Source organism: Macaca fascicularis, chromosome 6, assembly GCF_037993035.2.
Source record: "Macaca fascicularis isolate 582-1 chromosome 6, T2T-MFA8v1.1".
In the NCBI taxonomy this organism is placed as follows: domain Eukaryota; kingdom Metazoa; phylum Chordata; class Mammalia; order Primates; family Cercopithecidae; genus Macaca; species Macaca fascicularis.
This window is the reverse complement of record NC_088380.1, coordinates 10,625,075-10,643,148: the sequence shown is the minus strand read 5'-3', so window position 1 is coordinate 10,643,148 and position 18,074 is coordinate 10,625,075. Positions and strand designations below refer to the sequence as shown.

Genomic DNA, 18,074 nt, shown 5'->3' with positions numbered 1-18,074 from the left:
AAGTAGCTGGGACCACACGAGCATGCCACCAGGCCCAGCTAACTTATTTTTGGTAGAGACAGGGTCTACGTTGCCCAGGCTGGTCTCTAACTCCTGGGCTAGAGTGATCCTCTTGCCTCAGCCTCCCGAAGTGCTGGGATGACAGGCGTGAGCCACTGCGCCTGGCCAAAAAAATGATTTTCTTTTTGAAAGTGTATGATCGAGACCATCCTGGCTAACACGGTGAAACCCCGTCTCTACTAAAAAATACAAAAAGCTAGCCGGGCGAGGTGGCGGGCGCCTGTAGTCCCAGCTACTCGGGAGGCTGAGGCAGGAGAATGGCGTGAACCCGGGAGACGGAGCTTGCAGTGAGCTGAGATCCGGCCACTGCACTCCAGCCCGGGTGACAGAGCGAGACTCCGTCTCAAAAAAAAAAGAAAGTGTATGATGCCGCTGCCTGACTCACACTAAGCTGTGGTTTTAATGGTCATTGCTTTTGCACCATCAGTGCAAATGTCAACACACTGAAAAAGGCAGTAAGTTTAGTGTAGGAAAATACATCTGACCTCGTGGGCCCCTTGAAAGGGCCCTGGACCCCGAGGGATCCACGGAGCAGACTTTGAAAACCAGTTTTAATGTACATAAACCGTTTAGAGCAGTGATAGGGCACACACATTTACATCTTTACTACTTTGTCCAGTTTTCCCCACTTTTCCTGCCCTGCAACACTTTCTCGGGCATTTGCCTTTGGTCCCCACTTTTCTGGTGCTTTTAGATGACCCCGTCCTGCCAAGGCTGCCTGCAAGAAACAACTACGTTGGAGAAACTTCTCCATGCTTACAAATTAGTCAATTACTACCATGTCACCTTCCTCTGGCCCCCCAACCCCTAATCTGTTGCAGCTGTTTCAGCTACAGAAAGAAAATGAGATTCAAGAAATTCAGTCCCATGTAAAAGAAAGACGGGCCTCTCAGCCCTCCCAGTGGCATTTGTGCTTCACAGCAGCTGCTTACAGAGCTGACCCTCATCTGAATTCAACCAACCTCAGGTTGAGAACACTCAGGGAAAAATATTGCATCTGTACTGAACATGTAGATTTTTCTTGTCATTACTTCCTAAATACAGTATATTTACATTTCATTTACCTTAGGTATTATGAATAATGAGATGATTTAAAGTATACAGGAGGATGTATGTTATGTGCAAATACCACACTATTTTTATCAGGGACTTGAGCATCCATGAAATTTGGTACCTGCAGGACATCCTGGAACCACCCCCACATGGAGATTGAGTAGGCTGAAATTAAAAACACGACATTGAACAAACCTCCAATGAATCCAGCACGTGTAGAAATTGGGAACCAGCAGTAAAACATGGGGACTTACATGGGAATCCAGCCTTTGGGTCAAGCACCCTAAGTTGCTTTTGCTCCACATGGGGAAGGAGAGGGTGTGGCCAAAGTACCAGCAAAATCAAACTTGAGTGATTTGGAATGTGAAAGATAAAATACATCACCTGGAAGAGGTTTAGTACAAATCAACAAATGAAACTCATTAAAGATGAAAGGCTTGTAAAACATCTCTAAGTTTCTCTGTTCATTGACCAGTTTCTCAACCACAAAAAACCACCAGGAATGTCTGTGAGGTTCAATTTTGGAAAGGGGGATTGGTTTAGTGGCTCTTCTGATACAACCACAGACCCCTCGGATAAGACTCTGGTCCAAAGAAGGCTGCCGTATGTTCTCTGTAGGCTAGAATTAGTCCTTGTAAATAAACTCAGTTTAACGCTTTCAATACTTAACTGCCTAGTTCCATATAAACGTGAAAATTAGGAAGAATGCAATTATTAGCACACATTCCTAAATCCACAGGAGTTATTTAGCAAAACATCCAATGCATGAATGTACAGAGAAAACACAATGACCCAATAGTTACGACTGGGAAATTTCCAGGTTCACATGAGAGGATAACCCAAATTAATCACTTAAGCAAATTTAGACAAGAGTTACCACTTCCTAATTCTAGGGAATCTGACTAGTTAAGGTGGCATAACTAGTGATAAAGTTCATCACGTTGAGCTTTATCATCATGATGCTCTTTAAGAAACACTATTTTAGAAAATCTACAGAATCACAAGCAAATAGCAGAATGGGGTAGGGGATGAGCTGGGCCACTCTGGGGTCAGACTGCCTGGGATTGACCTGGCCCTACTACTTGCTGGTGGTGAGATGCTGGCAAATTATTAGTACTCACCTGTAAGATGTGAGCAGTAGGAAAGGGTATCTGCCTCACTGGGTTGTGTAGAGTTCTCAGAGCATGTCTTGGCCCAACACTGTTAGCTAGTACTACTTTAGTAAGCACAATTAATTTCAGTCACTCTATCTGAACATGGTAACTGCAAGATTTCTCCCTTATTTCCTGTAATTTACTTTAACCTCCACTTACCGTGTCCCTGATAGGAAAACAAGTGGGTTCTGAACTGCCCTAAGCCTGTGCTGGTGGTCAGCTCTGCACATGCTGCTTCTGATTCTGCACATGAGCTGTGTTCAGGGTAGGGCCAGGGCCAGAGGAAAGCAAAGGCTCACATGGGTCTCCATCAGCTCTAAACAATATCCTCGGTTAGGCTGTGAGCAACCTAGAAACAGCACTTAAGGCATCCCGTAATTCTGTGGTGGACCCTCTACAAAGGGCCCACCCATTTAGATAGGAAGAGGATCAAGCCCATATTCCTCTCAATACGAAAGTGCATCTTGAGAGCTCATGTTTAAGCTGTTAAAATAGTCCCTACAGCTTATTTTGAGGGGGAAAAAAAATCCACCCAAACCCCTCCAATTAAGGCAGCATTTAATTACTGTTACAATAAATGTTTCTTAAACCTGAAGAGAAGATAAAGGTTGTTTAAACAGATTCTTTTAATACAATGAATACAAAAGCATGTTGAGATAGTACCCCAATTACACGGCTTTGAACAAGTGAAACTATGGTTACCAAATAGCTATTTTTATTATAGCATCTACAGTGTTTGGAAAAGGATGTAACAATAAATAACTGTAGACACATCACAACACATCCATTTACTTAATCAGAGAAGTGGATCTTACTACATAGTATTCTCAATGTCTTCATTCTTCAGATTCTCCAGGCTTACGAATGTCATCAATCTTCAAAATCATTCTAACCATTTGTGTTGCAAGAGATATCTGTTGCTTTTTGCCAATCAAGGTTTCTATGACATGCTGTTGCTTCATATCTGAAAAATACAAGGAAATTGATTATCCTAAAATAGCATACAATAAACTATCAATAACAAGCTCTGACTTTCTGGTTTATGGAATCACAGTAAGACTTAAGAAATACAAGCTCCTGGAAGCCAAGCAGGAGGCCACTAATTTCAGTTCTATTTCATGTTCAGATGAATGTAATTTCATTATTTCCAAGGACACTCTGGAACTCGAACCTGGTAGAGAGAGCTGTTGAGAGAGGGCTTTCTTCAATGACTAGCTACAGGGTGAAATTTTTCAGTAACATCTTATCCCACAAAGTAACCATACCCTAACTTAGGAAATCTAAAGTAAGTGAATCCGACCATAGCTGAAATGTAAGATATTTCCAAGAAAGATCTAGAAATGCTAATTTTTTTTTGGAGACAGGTGTCACCCAGGTTGGAGTATAATAGTGTGATCTCGGCTCACTGCAACCTCTGCCTCCCGGGCTCAAGCGATTCTCCTGCCTCAGCCTCCTGAGTAGCTGGAATTACAGGCATCCGCTACCAGGCCCAGCTAATTTTTATATTTTTAGTAGAGATGCTGTTTCACCATGTTGGTCAGGCTGGTGTCAAACTCCTGACCTCAGGTGATCCACCCAGCTTGGCGTCCTGAAGTGCTGGGATTACAGGCATGAATCACTGAGCCCGGCCCTAGAAATGCTAAATTTGAGCACAACCAAGCATTCAAGTTAGAAACATTAAATATTTGCCTCACAAAGAGTTGCTATTTTTGAAACTCTTGGGATATGAGCATGGAAAGCAGAATGTACCACCTATACTTTTAAGCAAAAACAAACTGTCACATTCTGTGGATGGATTACAGACATGGCCTGATTCAGTACAGAAATGCCTGGGACCACTGTTTCAACAAGCTACAGTCACCATATCTTTTTGGGAGCTGGGCTACAGAGGTTATAGTATTACATTTAGAAAACACTCCAGTGTGCTGGATTAACCACACAGTGACCTGTGAACTAAAGCCCACTTCAGAGCTGTTTTATACGCTGTCCACTGACAGACATTTGTGTAAAAACAGCAATATGGCATTACTTCCCCAAAACCAGAGATTAAAACCTAAGTCATCTTTGGTGATAGTACCGTATGTAGTTTACTGTTATTAAAATGAGTCTTATGTTGCTAGGTCTAGTAGTCTAACCAATTCCTATGGCAATCAATCAAACATTCTAAAATCCAGGATTTGAACACCTGAAGTGGCTTTACATATTTAAAAAGATACCACCATCTCACAGTACACACAGTGGATGATTATTCAGTTTAAATCAGACGCCGCACGCAGAGGTGTGACAGCTCCTCACCATTTGTCCCCTTGTGCAAACAGTCGATGCCAAGAGCAGGGTTCATCTCCTTCACCTGTCTGGCTCGGACTTCGGTCATCGTCTGGATGGGATTCATGCCACTGTTTTCAGAGAGGGCCATGGGGATGACCTCCAGCGCGTCGGCAAACGCTCTCATGGCGTACTGTTCTAAAGTGGGGCACTGGAAAGGTACGGAGGTATGGTAAGTGCACTTGGCAAAACAAAACAACCCAGCAGCACCCTGAAAACACTGTATCACATACTTGGAAAAGTCAGCTCACAAAGACTTTGAAGAATAGGCTGTCTCTCACACCAACATGGCACAAGTATACACATGTAACAAACCTGCACGGTGTGCACATGTACCCTAGAACTTAAAAAATAAAAAAGAATAGGCTGTCTCTATTTTTGTATCTATCAGAATATTATAATGTCACTACAGAATACGGGCAGAGGGTATACATACATGAGAGATGTCTCAAAATACAGCAGCTTTTACGACTTATCTTTAAGTTATACTACTAATTTTGAATTTCACATAACATTAAAAGACCAGAGATTTATTATTTTAAGAATGAACTGGCTGAAAACAGCTGAGAAATGCTAGTTTATGGTAACCTGAATCTGAATACAGGAACATGGGAATTAACTTAGATTAAAACACCTGTCACCTACACACAGCTCACGATGCTTTTGTTCGTTTTGCATCCAGCACCTCGCTGTTCTGCAGCCTCAGAGCCTCCACTGTCGGCGAGGCCCAAGTCTTTCACTAAGTCTGCACATATCCCTTACCTTATCCGCCTCTTGGCTAACTGCCAGGGCACAGGATATCTCAGCAGCCCCTCCTCCATACACCACACGATTATCACGGATGAGGTTCCGGATGACACACAATGCATCGTGAAGGGATCGTTTCGCCTCCTCAATGATCTAAGGAAAACAGCTTTGCCTAAATTAATGTGATCAAGATCTATTCAATTTAGAGGCAAGTATCTGGCACCTTTTTAAAGACAGACAGGCTGTGCTCTAATAGTTAGATGGCCTCCACTATCGGATGATCTGTATCTTTCTAGCTTTCCTTCCTGTAACGTAGTTAATAAAATTCAAGAGGCAGAGGTGGCCAGTGACTCATTCTAGGATACACGGTTAAGCAAGAGTCAAAAACCGACAAACCTCGCAAAGATTTATCACAATGTGCTACAACTCATTCTCAAAGAACAAAGATCGTCGATGGTTATTCACTTGGGTTCCCTTTTTCTACCTTAGGGACAGATGTAAGTCATCCTTGGGAATACCATATTGTAATTTGTTATTAAAATGATTCTTATGTTGCTAGGACTAGCAGTTTAACCAACCCCTAAGGTAATTGTACCCAACATTCTAAAATCCAAGACTCGAATATTTAAACTGTGTTTAAGTATTTAAAAAGATATAAAAATCTCATAGTGTATATTGTACACTATAAGGACAGCAGAAAGGCAAATGTGCCTCGTGAAATTAACCATGATACATCACTGTTTGAGAAACATGATTATTTTTCTTAGGGTGACTGTGTCTCTGTTAAATATATACAGGCAAAAAAACCAGACCATGAAGCAAAATAAGCAATAGTATAGGACGAATAGTTGAATTCTCACCATCTTATTTCCTCCTCTAATAAAAATGGTTACAGCTCTGGAGTTCTTACACTGCTCGATGACCAGCATTTTATCCTTAGTTGTCCCAAATGAGATCTCCTGTACAAGACCAGCAAAGCCCAGCTTCTCGGCTGTGAGCTCTGAGAACCTGGGGACGATGCGACCTCCTGTAGCGATGGCAATCAGCTAATCGGGGTGGTCAGGGAGAAGGATGAAGACAGTACTGGTGAAGTTAACTTTCAAAACTGGGCACAAATGAGCAAAACTTGATCTAAGACCCCCTTGTTCACTAGAATTGCTGCCCCACTTTGACCAAAACATCTTCAGTTCAACCCAAAGCACCTTGTTACGTAACAAGGCTCTTGAGGAGCTGGGCGATTTGATCTGGGGCTTTGGTGCTGCCTGGATCTATCACCCTGCGCCTGTCCCCTAAGCTCATGCCCTCATCTCCCCTCTGTGCAGCCCTCCCTCTCTGGGAACCCAGCCTGCATGTTCCTTGCACTGTGCTGCAGTGAGAACCACCAAGGCAGCATTGCCCGGGACTGCCGTTAGTATCTGGATGAGACCAGGTCTTCCAGCCTTAGTAAGTCAACGATAGGGCCAAGTGAGACAACACAGGGAGATAATTTCAAAATGCCAGGGAACACCAGAAACACACAGCACTGTTAACCAAACAGTAACAAAGATTCCAGCGCTTTCCTCTCTCCCAGCTCACCCTCCCCTCATCTCCCAGCCTTGGTATGATGCAGTTATTTAAGGCAGGGCTATCAAAACACCCCTCAACACATAAGGTGAACCCCTACATCTCAAAGTCTCTTCATGTGGAGCAACCTACCTCAATTTCAGGTCCTCCTACCCAGCGAACCGCAGGCAAGTTGTTCTGAAGAAGTAAGTGATTTGCTTCATCATCAAAACCCCACTGACAAATTGCTAGGTTAGCACCAGTCTCTTTAATCTGGAAAAGAAACACCGCAATTGTATTAAGAGAAAGTGGGTATTTATTCTTTGCTATAATGTTTGAAAAAAGGAGAGGCACAATTGTGTGTAAGGCATGTGCACTTGAACACAAAACCAAAGGAAGGAGAAAGAAGGAAATAGACAAGTGTCCACTTTTCTGTCAGTTCCAAATTCTAAATAGTGAGTATTTTATCAATGGGGATCACCTCATTGTCTAAAGATGCTTTAAAAACCACAAGCAGTAATTCATGCTGAACCCTATTGTTAAAACGATGCGAAGTCAACAGAAATGTCAACAAACAAAGCTAATACCTTTCCCAACCACGGGGGAAATGGCTAACAGCTCTGTCCTGTCACCAATACCTACGGAGTAGTTTCATCTGAGTATGTTTTAAACACACAATGTTGTGAACCACTTGCAACCTGCCCATCTCACCTAGATGGACAATCCTCAGTGGATCCACAGATACAAACTAAATCAGGCGCCCACAGAGGCGACCCTGCTTCCTGTAAGGAGCACCCTCACCCCGACCTGCAAAGGGCAAAGTGACTTTTCCCAAATAGGAGGGCAACGATCCGGCTGCCCACCCCACCTCTGGTGCCCACCTGGGACTGCCACGCCATGCCCCGCAACTCTCACCTACCTGTCTCCATCAGGCCTCCCAGACCACCTGCTACTGCCTGGCTCTCCCTCTCTTCCTTCCCTGACCCTCTGAACTCAGTCCAGAACAGCAGCCTCCTTATACAACCCCTGAAAACCAGCCTGCACCTGCAACCCTCCTCAGATGGCAGCTGCTTTCCCTCTCACGTGCTCAAAACAGGAGACGGGTCCTTCTTGCTCCTCAGTCACCTACAATGTTCCTCTTTGGGTCCCTGCCTCTCATTCTTGAACATTTTTAGCATCTAGCCCCATCCCCCTTCCTTTCTCATTCTCAGCAACCTGCGCCTCACCAGCATGATCCAGTAACATCCCTGGCCTCTCAGTTTATCTTTGACCTGCCAGCGCAGCTGAGCCACCATTCTCATGACCACTGATGGCCTTTTATGCATAAGCTCCTGCCAGCATGCTCCAATCCCTGAGGGTGGCTGTTCCTTGTAGAAGCCAACACGTTCCTGGCTCAACAGCATCCCCTTCTGTCCTCAGCCTGGAATGCTCCTCCCCTAGGGGCGCTGCTCTCACTCAATGCTGGCCTTTCCTTACAGGTCACGTCTCTGACCAGTGTCTGTAATGGAGCTGTACCCATCTTTCCCCTATTTGTGCCTCAAGAACACGAGCTTGGCTTCATTCCCTGCTGTACCTTTAGTGCCTACAACAGAGCCTGGTACGTCGTAGGCACAAAGAACTGTATCATCAATGAGTAAGTACAATGACTTTCCCAGGAACAGACATGAAAATCGTCTCTAGTTGGTTTGCTATGATAAATAATGCTCTAACCAACATGTTCCTGTCTTCTTGAGTACCGGTGTTTTCAACTCCCAAGGACACAGCCCCCAAAGAGGAGTTGGTAGGTCAGAGAGAAAGCACACCTATGCTAAGGTATTCATGAACCCAAACTAGACTTAACCGAGCAAAGAATTGGGATTACTGTAAGTGCATTCTGGTTTAACTCCAGTTACTCATTAACTCTTGTCTAAAATGTATAGTCAGAAATCTTAAGGTAAGCTACATTAAATTTGTCCAGGAGAGCAAATATAATATGTACAACTGAAAACATGGCTTTAGTTAACAGGGTCACTTCTTTCAGGACCCTGAACATACTACCTTTTGAGACAGAGTCTCAGTCTGTCACCCAGGCTGGAGTGTAATGGTGCGATCTCAGCTTGCTGCAACCTCTGCCTCTTGGGTTCAAGCGATTCACCTTTCTCAGCCTCCTGAGTAGCTGGGACTATAGGTGCCTGCCACCACGCCTGGCTAATTTTTTGCATTTTTAGTAGAGATGCGGTTTCACCGTGTTAGCCAGGATGGTCTTGATGACCTCATGATCAGCCTGCCTTCGCCTCCCAAAGTGCTGGGATTACAGGTGTGAGCCACCACACCCAGCCTGAACATGCTACCATTTTAAGACAAAATCAGAATTCTTCCCTGTTTATGCTTTTCTATGTGATTTGTTTTTTTCCTGTGTATGTTTTAGAACTGAAGGAAGACTACACATATTTACTAACCAAACCTAACTAACTGTACCCTTTGGGAGTTTAAATTCCACTGAGGACTCTGGTAAGTCTTACTTGTTGAATCATCTCTTCAAATTTCTCCTTTTCGTATTTCTGAAGGGCTTTATAATCTTCAACAGACGTCACATCCAGCTTATGCTTTGTTTTTGGTTTGGGTGGTTCAAATGGACATGTGAGAATTGCAATCTTAGCATCTTCCACTTTCTATGGGGGAACATAAAGACATTTTAATTGGTGGAATTAAGAGTTAACCAACAGTGCAAAGCTGTGAAATGCAATGGCTTACTTTCGGCATCTGTGGGTGACTGAAATCCTTGTCCACAATCACGCCCTTAATCAATTTAGTGTCCTCCAGCCTGCCGCCCACTTTGCCTTCTACTTTGATAAGCTCAAAGTCAACATCTCTCCGCTCCATATCTGCTACAGTGAGGACGGCATTCACAGCAATCTCAGCCATCTGTCGGTGACAACTGTTGACCCTGATGAAAACACCACAAAACAAACTTCACTGGTTTCACAACTACTACAACCAAAGCAGGCCACATGATACAATGTTACTCAAAGATATAAATCAAATATTTTGAGTCTTCTAAAAGGGAATGCCATCTCAACCTGCATTTTCAACAGGCTGGGGCAGAGATTCTTAACCTGTGATCCATGAGCCCCAAAGAGGACCGTATACTTACATGGGAAAAAAATCACATCTTTATTTTCGCTAACTCTGAAATTTACTATTGCCTTCCATTATGAATGTACTCAAGAAACCACTGTAGTCTGGCATGATCTAAGGTCTTAGAATGCACGACTTCTACAGAATACTGTTACTATTTCACAAGTTCAGAACAGAATGAGAAAGGTAAGTAATCACTCAGGAAAAGTCAGTCTTATATCAATGAAGCGTAGCACTAATCGGGAGGTGAAAGGACTGGACAGGGCTGCTCACTTTCTAAGAATTCACCACAACATCCATTACAGATGAAGGATGTTACCTTTTTGAAAGCTTTCAAACATGTGAATAGACTGCTCAATAAATTCATTTTAGAGTCAAGAAAAACAACTAGGGAAACCTAGCACTTGAAATAATGTCTGAAATCGTAGATTATCTATAAAAGAGAACCATGAAAGTAAACGTTTTATCTTAAGTAGACAACTTAATACTCGTAAACAGAACAGGGCCAACTTATAAAGCAACAAGAAAATAGATTTGTACACTTCAAGTAATGATGCTGTCCTCCTTTCATGAGAAAATAGTATTACACTTATGACAAAGGCTACCCGTAGAGTACTCACTCTTGCCTAGGGAGCTAGTCTCTGCTGAGATCTGTGGTTACAGGAGGACAGCAAGCACTGCTGAAGGCTTCTGCCTTAACACAGGCTTTGCTCAGGGGAAAAGGCAACAGAAGCAGACACTTTTCCTACATTTTTTCTGACTACTCTGAGTTGAGAAGACCCCTCCTTCCTTTTTGCTAACCACCACAAGCACACAATTGAAAACCTCACTGACTTAATATAATGCCATAAAGCAGCTTACACTGGATTTTTGTTACATTATGGCAACAGACCTCAAGTCTTTGTCGTGGTTCATTATCAGTGCACCCCTTGGTTGAGGTTGCCTAGAGTCTCCTGGGGGGAGACCTGTGTCTCAGTGCCCAAAAGACCCGGCAGTAAGCCTGGCAAATGGGTAGTATGCAAACACTGAAAACGCCAGAGACAAGTCACTTTCAAGACTCTCTTTACTAAATCATAATTTTGGATCGGCAATTTGCCGAATAAAAAGGGGAACCCCCCCCCCCAGTGGCTCCCCAGCAAAGAAATTATAGAAAGTGTTATGAAAATTCACATATCCTGGCCGGGCGCGGTGGCTCACGCCTGTAATCCCAGCACTTTGGGAGGCCAAGACGGGCGGATCACGAGGTCAGGAGATCGAGACCATCCTGGCTAACAGGTGAAACCCCGTCTCTACTAAAAATGTATTTAAAAAAAAAAAAATAAGCCGGGCGCGGTGGTGGGCTCCTGTAGTCCCAGCTACACGGGAGGCTGAGGCAGGAGAATGGTGAACCCGGGAAGTGGAGCTTGCAGTGAGTGGAGATCGCGCCACTGCACTCCAGCCTGGGCGACAGAGCAAGACTCCGTCTCAAAAAAAAAAAAAAAAAAAAAAAAAAAGAAAATTCACATATGCTCCAGGTAGGACCCTTTCTAGTATTTTTTGGAGACAGGGTCTCGCTCTGTTGCTCAAACTGAAGTGCAGTGGCATGATCATGGCTTGCTGTGCCTCAACCTCTCACCTTAGCCTCTGGAGTGCACTATCATGCCTGGCTGGTTTTTTGTTTTGTAGCAATGGGGTCCCACTATATTGCCCTGGCTGGTCTTGAATTCCTGAGCTCAAGCAGGCTACTGCTTTGGCCTCCTAAAGTGCTAAGATTACAAGTAGGAGCCACTGCACCCAGCCCTGACTGATTTTTAACACAATCTATTCTACTAAATTAAAATAACTACATTTTGCAAATATTGTCAAGGGGATTTATGCATGAACTTAGAAACTCAGTTCTCAACTACAATACAAAATGCATGTATCTACATCTACAATAAAAACAAAGCAAAACCAAGTAACTGAAAGAAATCATAAAATCAACACAAATCCACCAGTGGTCATTTTGTGCTGCCTTTAAGAGACGGCAAACAAGCTGCCTCTACAAATGTGTGATCGTATCGTCTACCAAAACGTACACTTTGGAGCCCAGCGTGGTTTTTGCTGTCTGAATCAGGGGTTCGGTGTCCTTTATGTCAACAAGGACGCTATCACTGATCTTGTCCAGGTGTTCAATAGCAACGCGGGCAGCCTGCTCATAGCCATCAGCTATTCTGATTGGGTGAATGCCACGGTCTAGCAATTGCTCCGCTTCTTCTAACAAGGCACCAGCCAGGACTGCAAACAAACCAGCAGACAATCAGTTTAGGAAAACAACAAAACTTCACTTTTAGTATAATCAGCACAAGTTAGATGCTGTCATGGAAAGAAAAAGCTTCCAGAATTAAGCTGGAAGTCATCTTAGAGGCAGAAGCTATCTATTTTTAAAAGAAAGCCTCTTGTTTTGGTTCTAGCAAAGGTCTAATAGGACACATGTCCCCTTATAGACGAACATTCAACCCTCAGTGATGTAAACAATGTAACAAGAATATAATGTAAAAAGAACATTTTTCTAAGAGGTAAAAAGCTATTATGTTTCATGCGCCAAGGTCTATTCAGTGAAATTCATCCTGGTGATAAGACTAAAACATTTGTTTATTATTTATTCCCCCCACCCCCATCCTCCTTTCTCCTCATTTTAGGGTCACATAGATGAATTCTGTTTAAATCTACTGCTCTCCAAGCGCACCAAGAACAGTGCCTGGCATACAATGGTATCCAGTAAATATTTGCTAAATGAATGAATTCAAATTTCATCTGCAGAAAAGAACTTTACTGATATTTTGTCTTCAATTTCCCCAACTTTTTAAAGATTTCAAATCTACAAAAAACAAGGTACAATACTAAAATGAGTACCAGTTTACTTATTAACATTTTGCCACATTTTCTCTACATGTACAAACTGTTTCTGTTCAGCTATTTGAGAATTAGTTGCAGAAACCATGACATGTTACTCCTAAGTATTGAGGCAAACAGCCGAGAATAAGGGTATTCTCCTACACATATGCAATACAACGGTCACGCTCAGGAAACTCAGCATTGTAGTACATGATCCATAATCAAATTCCTCTACTTTTCCCAAACCTCCTTTAGAGCTTAAAAGACAAACAAAATCAGCGCCCAATCAATCTTTACAGATTTCTCCTTGCCTAACAATCCCCAGGCCTCTTTCTATTCTTTTTTAACACTGTCAGTTTTGACGGTCCCGGGCATTTGTTTTGTAGCGTGTTCTTCACCTTGGATTTGTCTGTCTCCTCAGGCTCTGATTCAGAGACAACAATCTCGGCAGGCATGTTAGCCCTGTAGTCTTAAATGACATCTCTTAAATGAGAAAGGAAGGATGTTTTGTCTTTTCTTACCAACCACTCCTGTGGTTCCATCTCCAATTTCATCATCCTGAGACTTGGACAGTTCCACCATCAGCTTGGCAATCTGATGATCAACATCCATCATGCTTAAGATGGTGGCCCCGTCATTAGTTACAGTCACATCGCCATCCTTATCCACCATCATCTTATCAAGCCCTAAAAAGACAACATTTAGTAGGCTTTGGGCAAACAACTGGCAACCAATATCACAAACTATAAAAAAAGACCTCTGCACCCAGCTCTTATCTATGCAATTTATTATATGCAAATATTTCAACATACACAAAATAATAGCTGCGTGAAGGCATTTTGAGATTGGCTAACACAAATGGCAAAAAATTATGGAGCATCATTAAGTATGGTATTAATCTCAAGACAACTATGATTTGGAAAATGCTAATGAAATGATATTAAACGTGTTAAAAAAAAAAAGGCCCGACCTAAAACTACACGCGATTATAACCATGTTTGAGAAACCTGAGATACACTACAAAATTTTCGCTGTGTTAAAGAAGTAAGATGCTGCCCTCAATACTCCACCTTTCTGTAGAGAGGTTTGTATTGACAGTTTTATGATTTAAATCTTTGGCTAAAAACATGGAATGGTGGACTCTTACCATTTGGTCCAAGTGACGTTCTCATTGTATTTGCTACAGCCTTTGCTGCCATTATATGAGACTAATGAAACAAACAGAAAAAGCAAACACTGTTACATACAATTTCAATGGTTAAAAGCACACATCTGATGATTAAAAATCACTTACGATTTAGTTTCTGTTTTCTAGAAGCTTCTACATTTAAGGGGCAACAGACAGGTCTAAGTATTATAACATTTATAACTCCAGCTTTAATAAGCAATTCTTATATAAAAGAAAAAGAACTCAGTGCTTTGTGTTATCTCACTGAATTTTCAACACATTAATGAGACAGATTCTTTTACCAGCTCATTTACAGCTGAGAACAGGGACAGTATGACCATGACCTTACAGGCCTTGCAAGATCACTGTGAAACACAGTCATCCCTGAGCATCCATGGGGAACTGGTTCCAGGAGCCCCTGAGGACACCAAAATTTACAGATGCTCAAGTCCCTTGCATCCAGGCTTCTATATCTGTGGGTTCCACATCTGCAGATAAGAAGGGGCCTGTACTCATGAGAAACAGTCCAATTGTAAACATACAACACCTCATTGTCACACTATGATTTACTGGATTTACTGCAGAGTTATAATCTTTTGAGCTGGGTGCGGTGGCTAGAACCTGTAACCCCACCTACTTGGGAGGCTGAGGCAGGATTGCTTGAGGCCAGGAGTTTGAGATCAGCCTGGGAAACATGATGAGACCCCGTTACAAAATAAAAAGAAAAAATGTTCTTGCGTTAAAAATCTTCCTCCACCCACCTGAAATCCCAATAATTATATTTATAGATCAAAGTTAGTGACTGGCTTTTTTTTTTTTTTTTTTTGAGACGGAGTCTTGCTCTGTTGCCCAGGCTGTAGTGCAGTGGCATGATCTTGGCTCACTGCAACCTCCGCCTCCCAGGCTTAAGCGACGCTCCTGCCTCAGCCCCCCAGTAGCTGGGATTATAGGCATGCGCCATCACACCTGGCTCATTTTTTTTTTTTTTTGTTTGTATTTTTAGTAGAGACAGGATTTTGCCATGTTGGCCAGGCTGGTCTTGAACTCCTGACCTCAGGTGATCCACCCGCCTTGGCCGCCCAAAGTGTTGGGATTACAGGCGTGAGCCACCGCGCCTGGCCCGCAACTGGCCCTCTTAAGGAAGGTGAAGTAGCTGTCAAAGTGATAATAAAAAAGTTACCTGTTTTTTTTTTTTCCCCACATTTAGCTACCAAATTGAGTGAAATTATTATTATTATTATTTTTTTAGGAGAAAGCAAGAGGCAGAAAGAAAAGGATGTAAAGAATTTGGCAAATAGGAGAGATCCCGAAATCCCGAGATATATTTTGCTCTACCGCACGGTAAAGTGGAAAAAACCTTTTTCTTCCTTCTGCTAGTTCTGTGTGTTTCCAGAGGGAAGAGTCTAAACATCAAACCATAATACATATTATGGACAAAACAGAATTATGCTGGCTGGCCTGGAAACTTAGCCTGCTCTGTTTTAGATTATACGGTTTTAGAATATGATTCCTTCCTAAGCCAACTAATGCCTGCACTTTTTTTTTCTTTATTTGAGACAGAGTCCTGCTCTGTCACCCAGGCTGGAGTGCAGTGGCATGATCTTGGCTCACTGCAACCTCCGCCTCCCAGGTTCCAGCGATTCTTCTGCCTCAGCCTCCTAAGCAGCTGGGATTACAGGTGCATGCCACTACACCCGGCTAATTTTTGTATTTTTAGTAGAGACGGGGTTTCACCATGTTGGTCAGGCCGGTCTCGAACTCCTGATCCTGTGATCCACCCACCTCAGCCTCCCAAAGTGCTGGGATTATAGGCCTGAGCCACTGCGCCTGGTCAATGCCTGCATTTTAAAGGTGAAATATTATACAGTTAAGTGTTAAACAACTGAAGAATCTCAACAAAATACATATTACCTTTAAAGCTCTAAATGACCAGAGAAGAATCGTGACCATTACCATCAAAACGTTCAAGGCCCATACATTTCTTTCACTGTTGCCTTCAATTTCTATATATTTTGGTTCTTCAAGTTAGCTGGACGTTTTATGAGGTCAGGAAGCAAGTGTATATCCCTACACTGCTGAGCCTCAACACTCAAAGGATGCCTACCCACAGCATCCAAAGAGATTTAAACACCCACGTTACTGTCCAAATGAGCTCCCACGGCAAAGAATGATCTGACCTCGAATGTCAATAATGTCAAGCTTGAGAATGCTGCTCTAGACCACTGGCTTTGACTCCGAGAGGTGGCCTTGAACCATGGTGCTGATCTTTGCTTGCAATTGCTCTTTAGAACAATTTCTCAACTGCTCTGGGACCAAGTCCCCAGTTTTGGAAAAATAACAACTATCTCAGAGTGTGAGACTTCTGGGCACAAATGCATGCAGTTAGAACAAAATGGCTGATGCAAAACAACCTATAGCTTTAGATATGTTGTTATACTGCGTGTGTGTACTGGATGTTACTTTCCCTGCAGGTCCCTGTAAGTGAAAAATAAAACAGGATACATAATACAAGTAGCTTGAAACTTTTTTCTTTCTAGAAAGGAAACAAATACTGAGTGCCTGCCATAGATCACCCACTGTGCAGCCCCTCTAAGTCACTCCATTGAATATCACTGTCAAGTCTTCAGCTTTATGGAGGCGTATCACCTCCACTGGAAAAGGAGGTTCCAAGACGTTGTGTAACTTGCGCTAAGTCAAACAAAGAGTCCATGGGGGAACTGTATTGTTTCTAACTTTGCGTAAGTCAACCTCCAAGACATTAAGTGAACAGGGACACCTGAGACCTGGTGGAACGGTCCATTAGGAATTCACTTTATAACAAACCCTGAAGGCCCTCTCGGAGTGTCCCTTCCTCTGCATTTTCTGTCAACATCTGGTGCTCAGATGACCCTTTCTTACCTGCACCCCTGCCCTGGCTTCTTTAACCCCTGTGGGCTTCCTTATTCCCTTTGGTCCATCTCAAGCGTTGCTGCCTGAAGTGCAGCTCTACTTAAATTCTGCTCAAAACCCCCTCAGTGGCTCCCCTTCTTCCCCAAGGAAAACGTCGTATTTTCCATTCTGGGCATTCAATAGCCTCAGTGCTCCATTAAAACCGGGTGGCTCTTCCACTCTACAACGTGCCATGCGCATTCTTGCCCAAGCCTTTACTTCTACGTTTCCTCTCCCTAGAATGCTCTCACCCCTGATCTAACGCTGTCCTCCAGCACTACGCTTATCAGAACTCTCTCCATAGCTGTCCTTCTCACCGCACACCGCCTTGCATTACGGTTTTGTGCGTCCGTTTTTCACTCTTCGCTATTTTTCCTCAAGGGTGGGCAAAAAAGCACTCAGAAATGAAATACCCTGTAAGTGACCACACCTTTACGAGTGACAAAGAATACGGAAGGGCCGTTGCGGGTGGACCAGCGCAGGGTTAAGCAGCAGCGCCTTAACCAACAGGTGACGGAGCATCTCCCCGGCGCCTTCCCACAGGAGCGCAGCCCCACGCGGCCGTCAGGCTGGAGGGGCCGGGCAGGGAGGCGGTCCCGCTTCGCTCCCGCGGGCGACCGGACTGAGCGGCCCCGCCCAGCTCCGAAGGGCGCTGGCGGCCCAGCCTGGCTGGCCCCCACATTCCGAGCCCAGGATTAGGCGCTAGCCTCTCCCGAGCTCAGTGAGCCGGGTGCGCGGCCGGAGACTGCCGGGAGACGGGGATTCTCGACCTTTCCGGGGAGCACATGGCACAGCGGCTCCTAAGCTCGCGCAGGCGCAGAGCCACGGCCTCGGCCGCCTCCCCTCAGCCCACCGCGAACAGGTCCCTGTGCCATTACCTTAAGGGCCTCAAGTCCCATAAGACGGGACTTGCGGTCCTGATCCTTGATGATGAGAAAAGGGCGCCCATATTCATCGAAGGCGAGGGTCCCCATAGACGCCATGGTGGAGCAGCCGGAGTTACTTTACCCCAACCGGCGGAGACCGCTACGGAAGCGAGAACGCACTTTTCTCTCGCGGGAGGACCCAAAAGCTTGCGCACGCGCAGCACAGGACGCGCGGGACTTATATTTTAACTGAGACTA

At 43.9% G+C, this 18,074-nt stretch overlaps 1 protein-coding gene across 1 annotated transcript; it reads right to left on the bottom strand.

Moving 5' to 3' along the window:
* Positions 1-2,875: 2,875 nt before the first annotated feature.
* CCT5 (chaperonin containing TCP1 subunit 5) lies at positions 2,876-17,986 on the bottom strand. Its single transcript, XM_045393533.3, has 11 exons — positions 17,829-17,986; positions 14,002-14,062; positions 13,376-13,540; positions 12,056-12,254; positions 9,615-9,807; positions 9,383-9,532; positions 7,035-7,154; positions 6,200-6,385; positions 5,355-5,492; positions 4,563-4,743; positions 2,876-3,231 (listed from the first exon to the last, which is right to left on the bottom strand). Exons 1-11 carry the CDS (start codon positions 17,931-17,933, stop codon positions 3,104-3,106), a joined length of 1,626 nt encoding a protein of 541 aa, XP_045249468.1. The 5' UTR covers positions 17,934-17,986; the 3' UTR covers positions 2,876-3,103.
* Between the last annotated feature and the right edge of the window lie 88 nt (positions 17,987-18,074).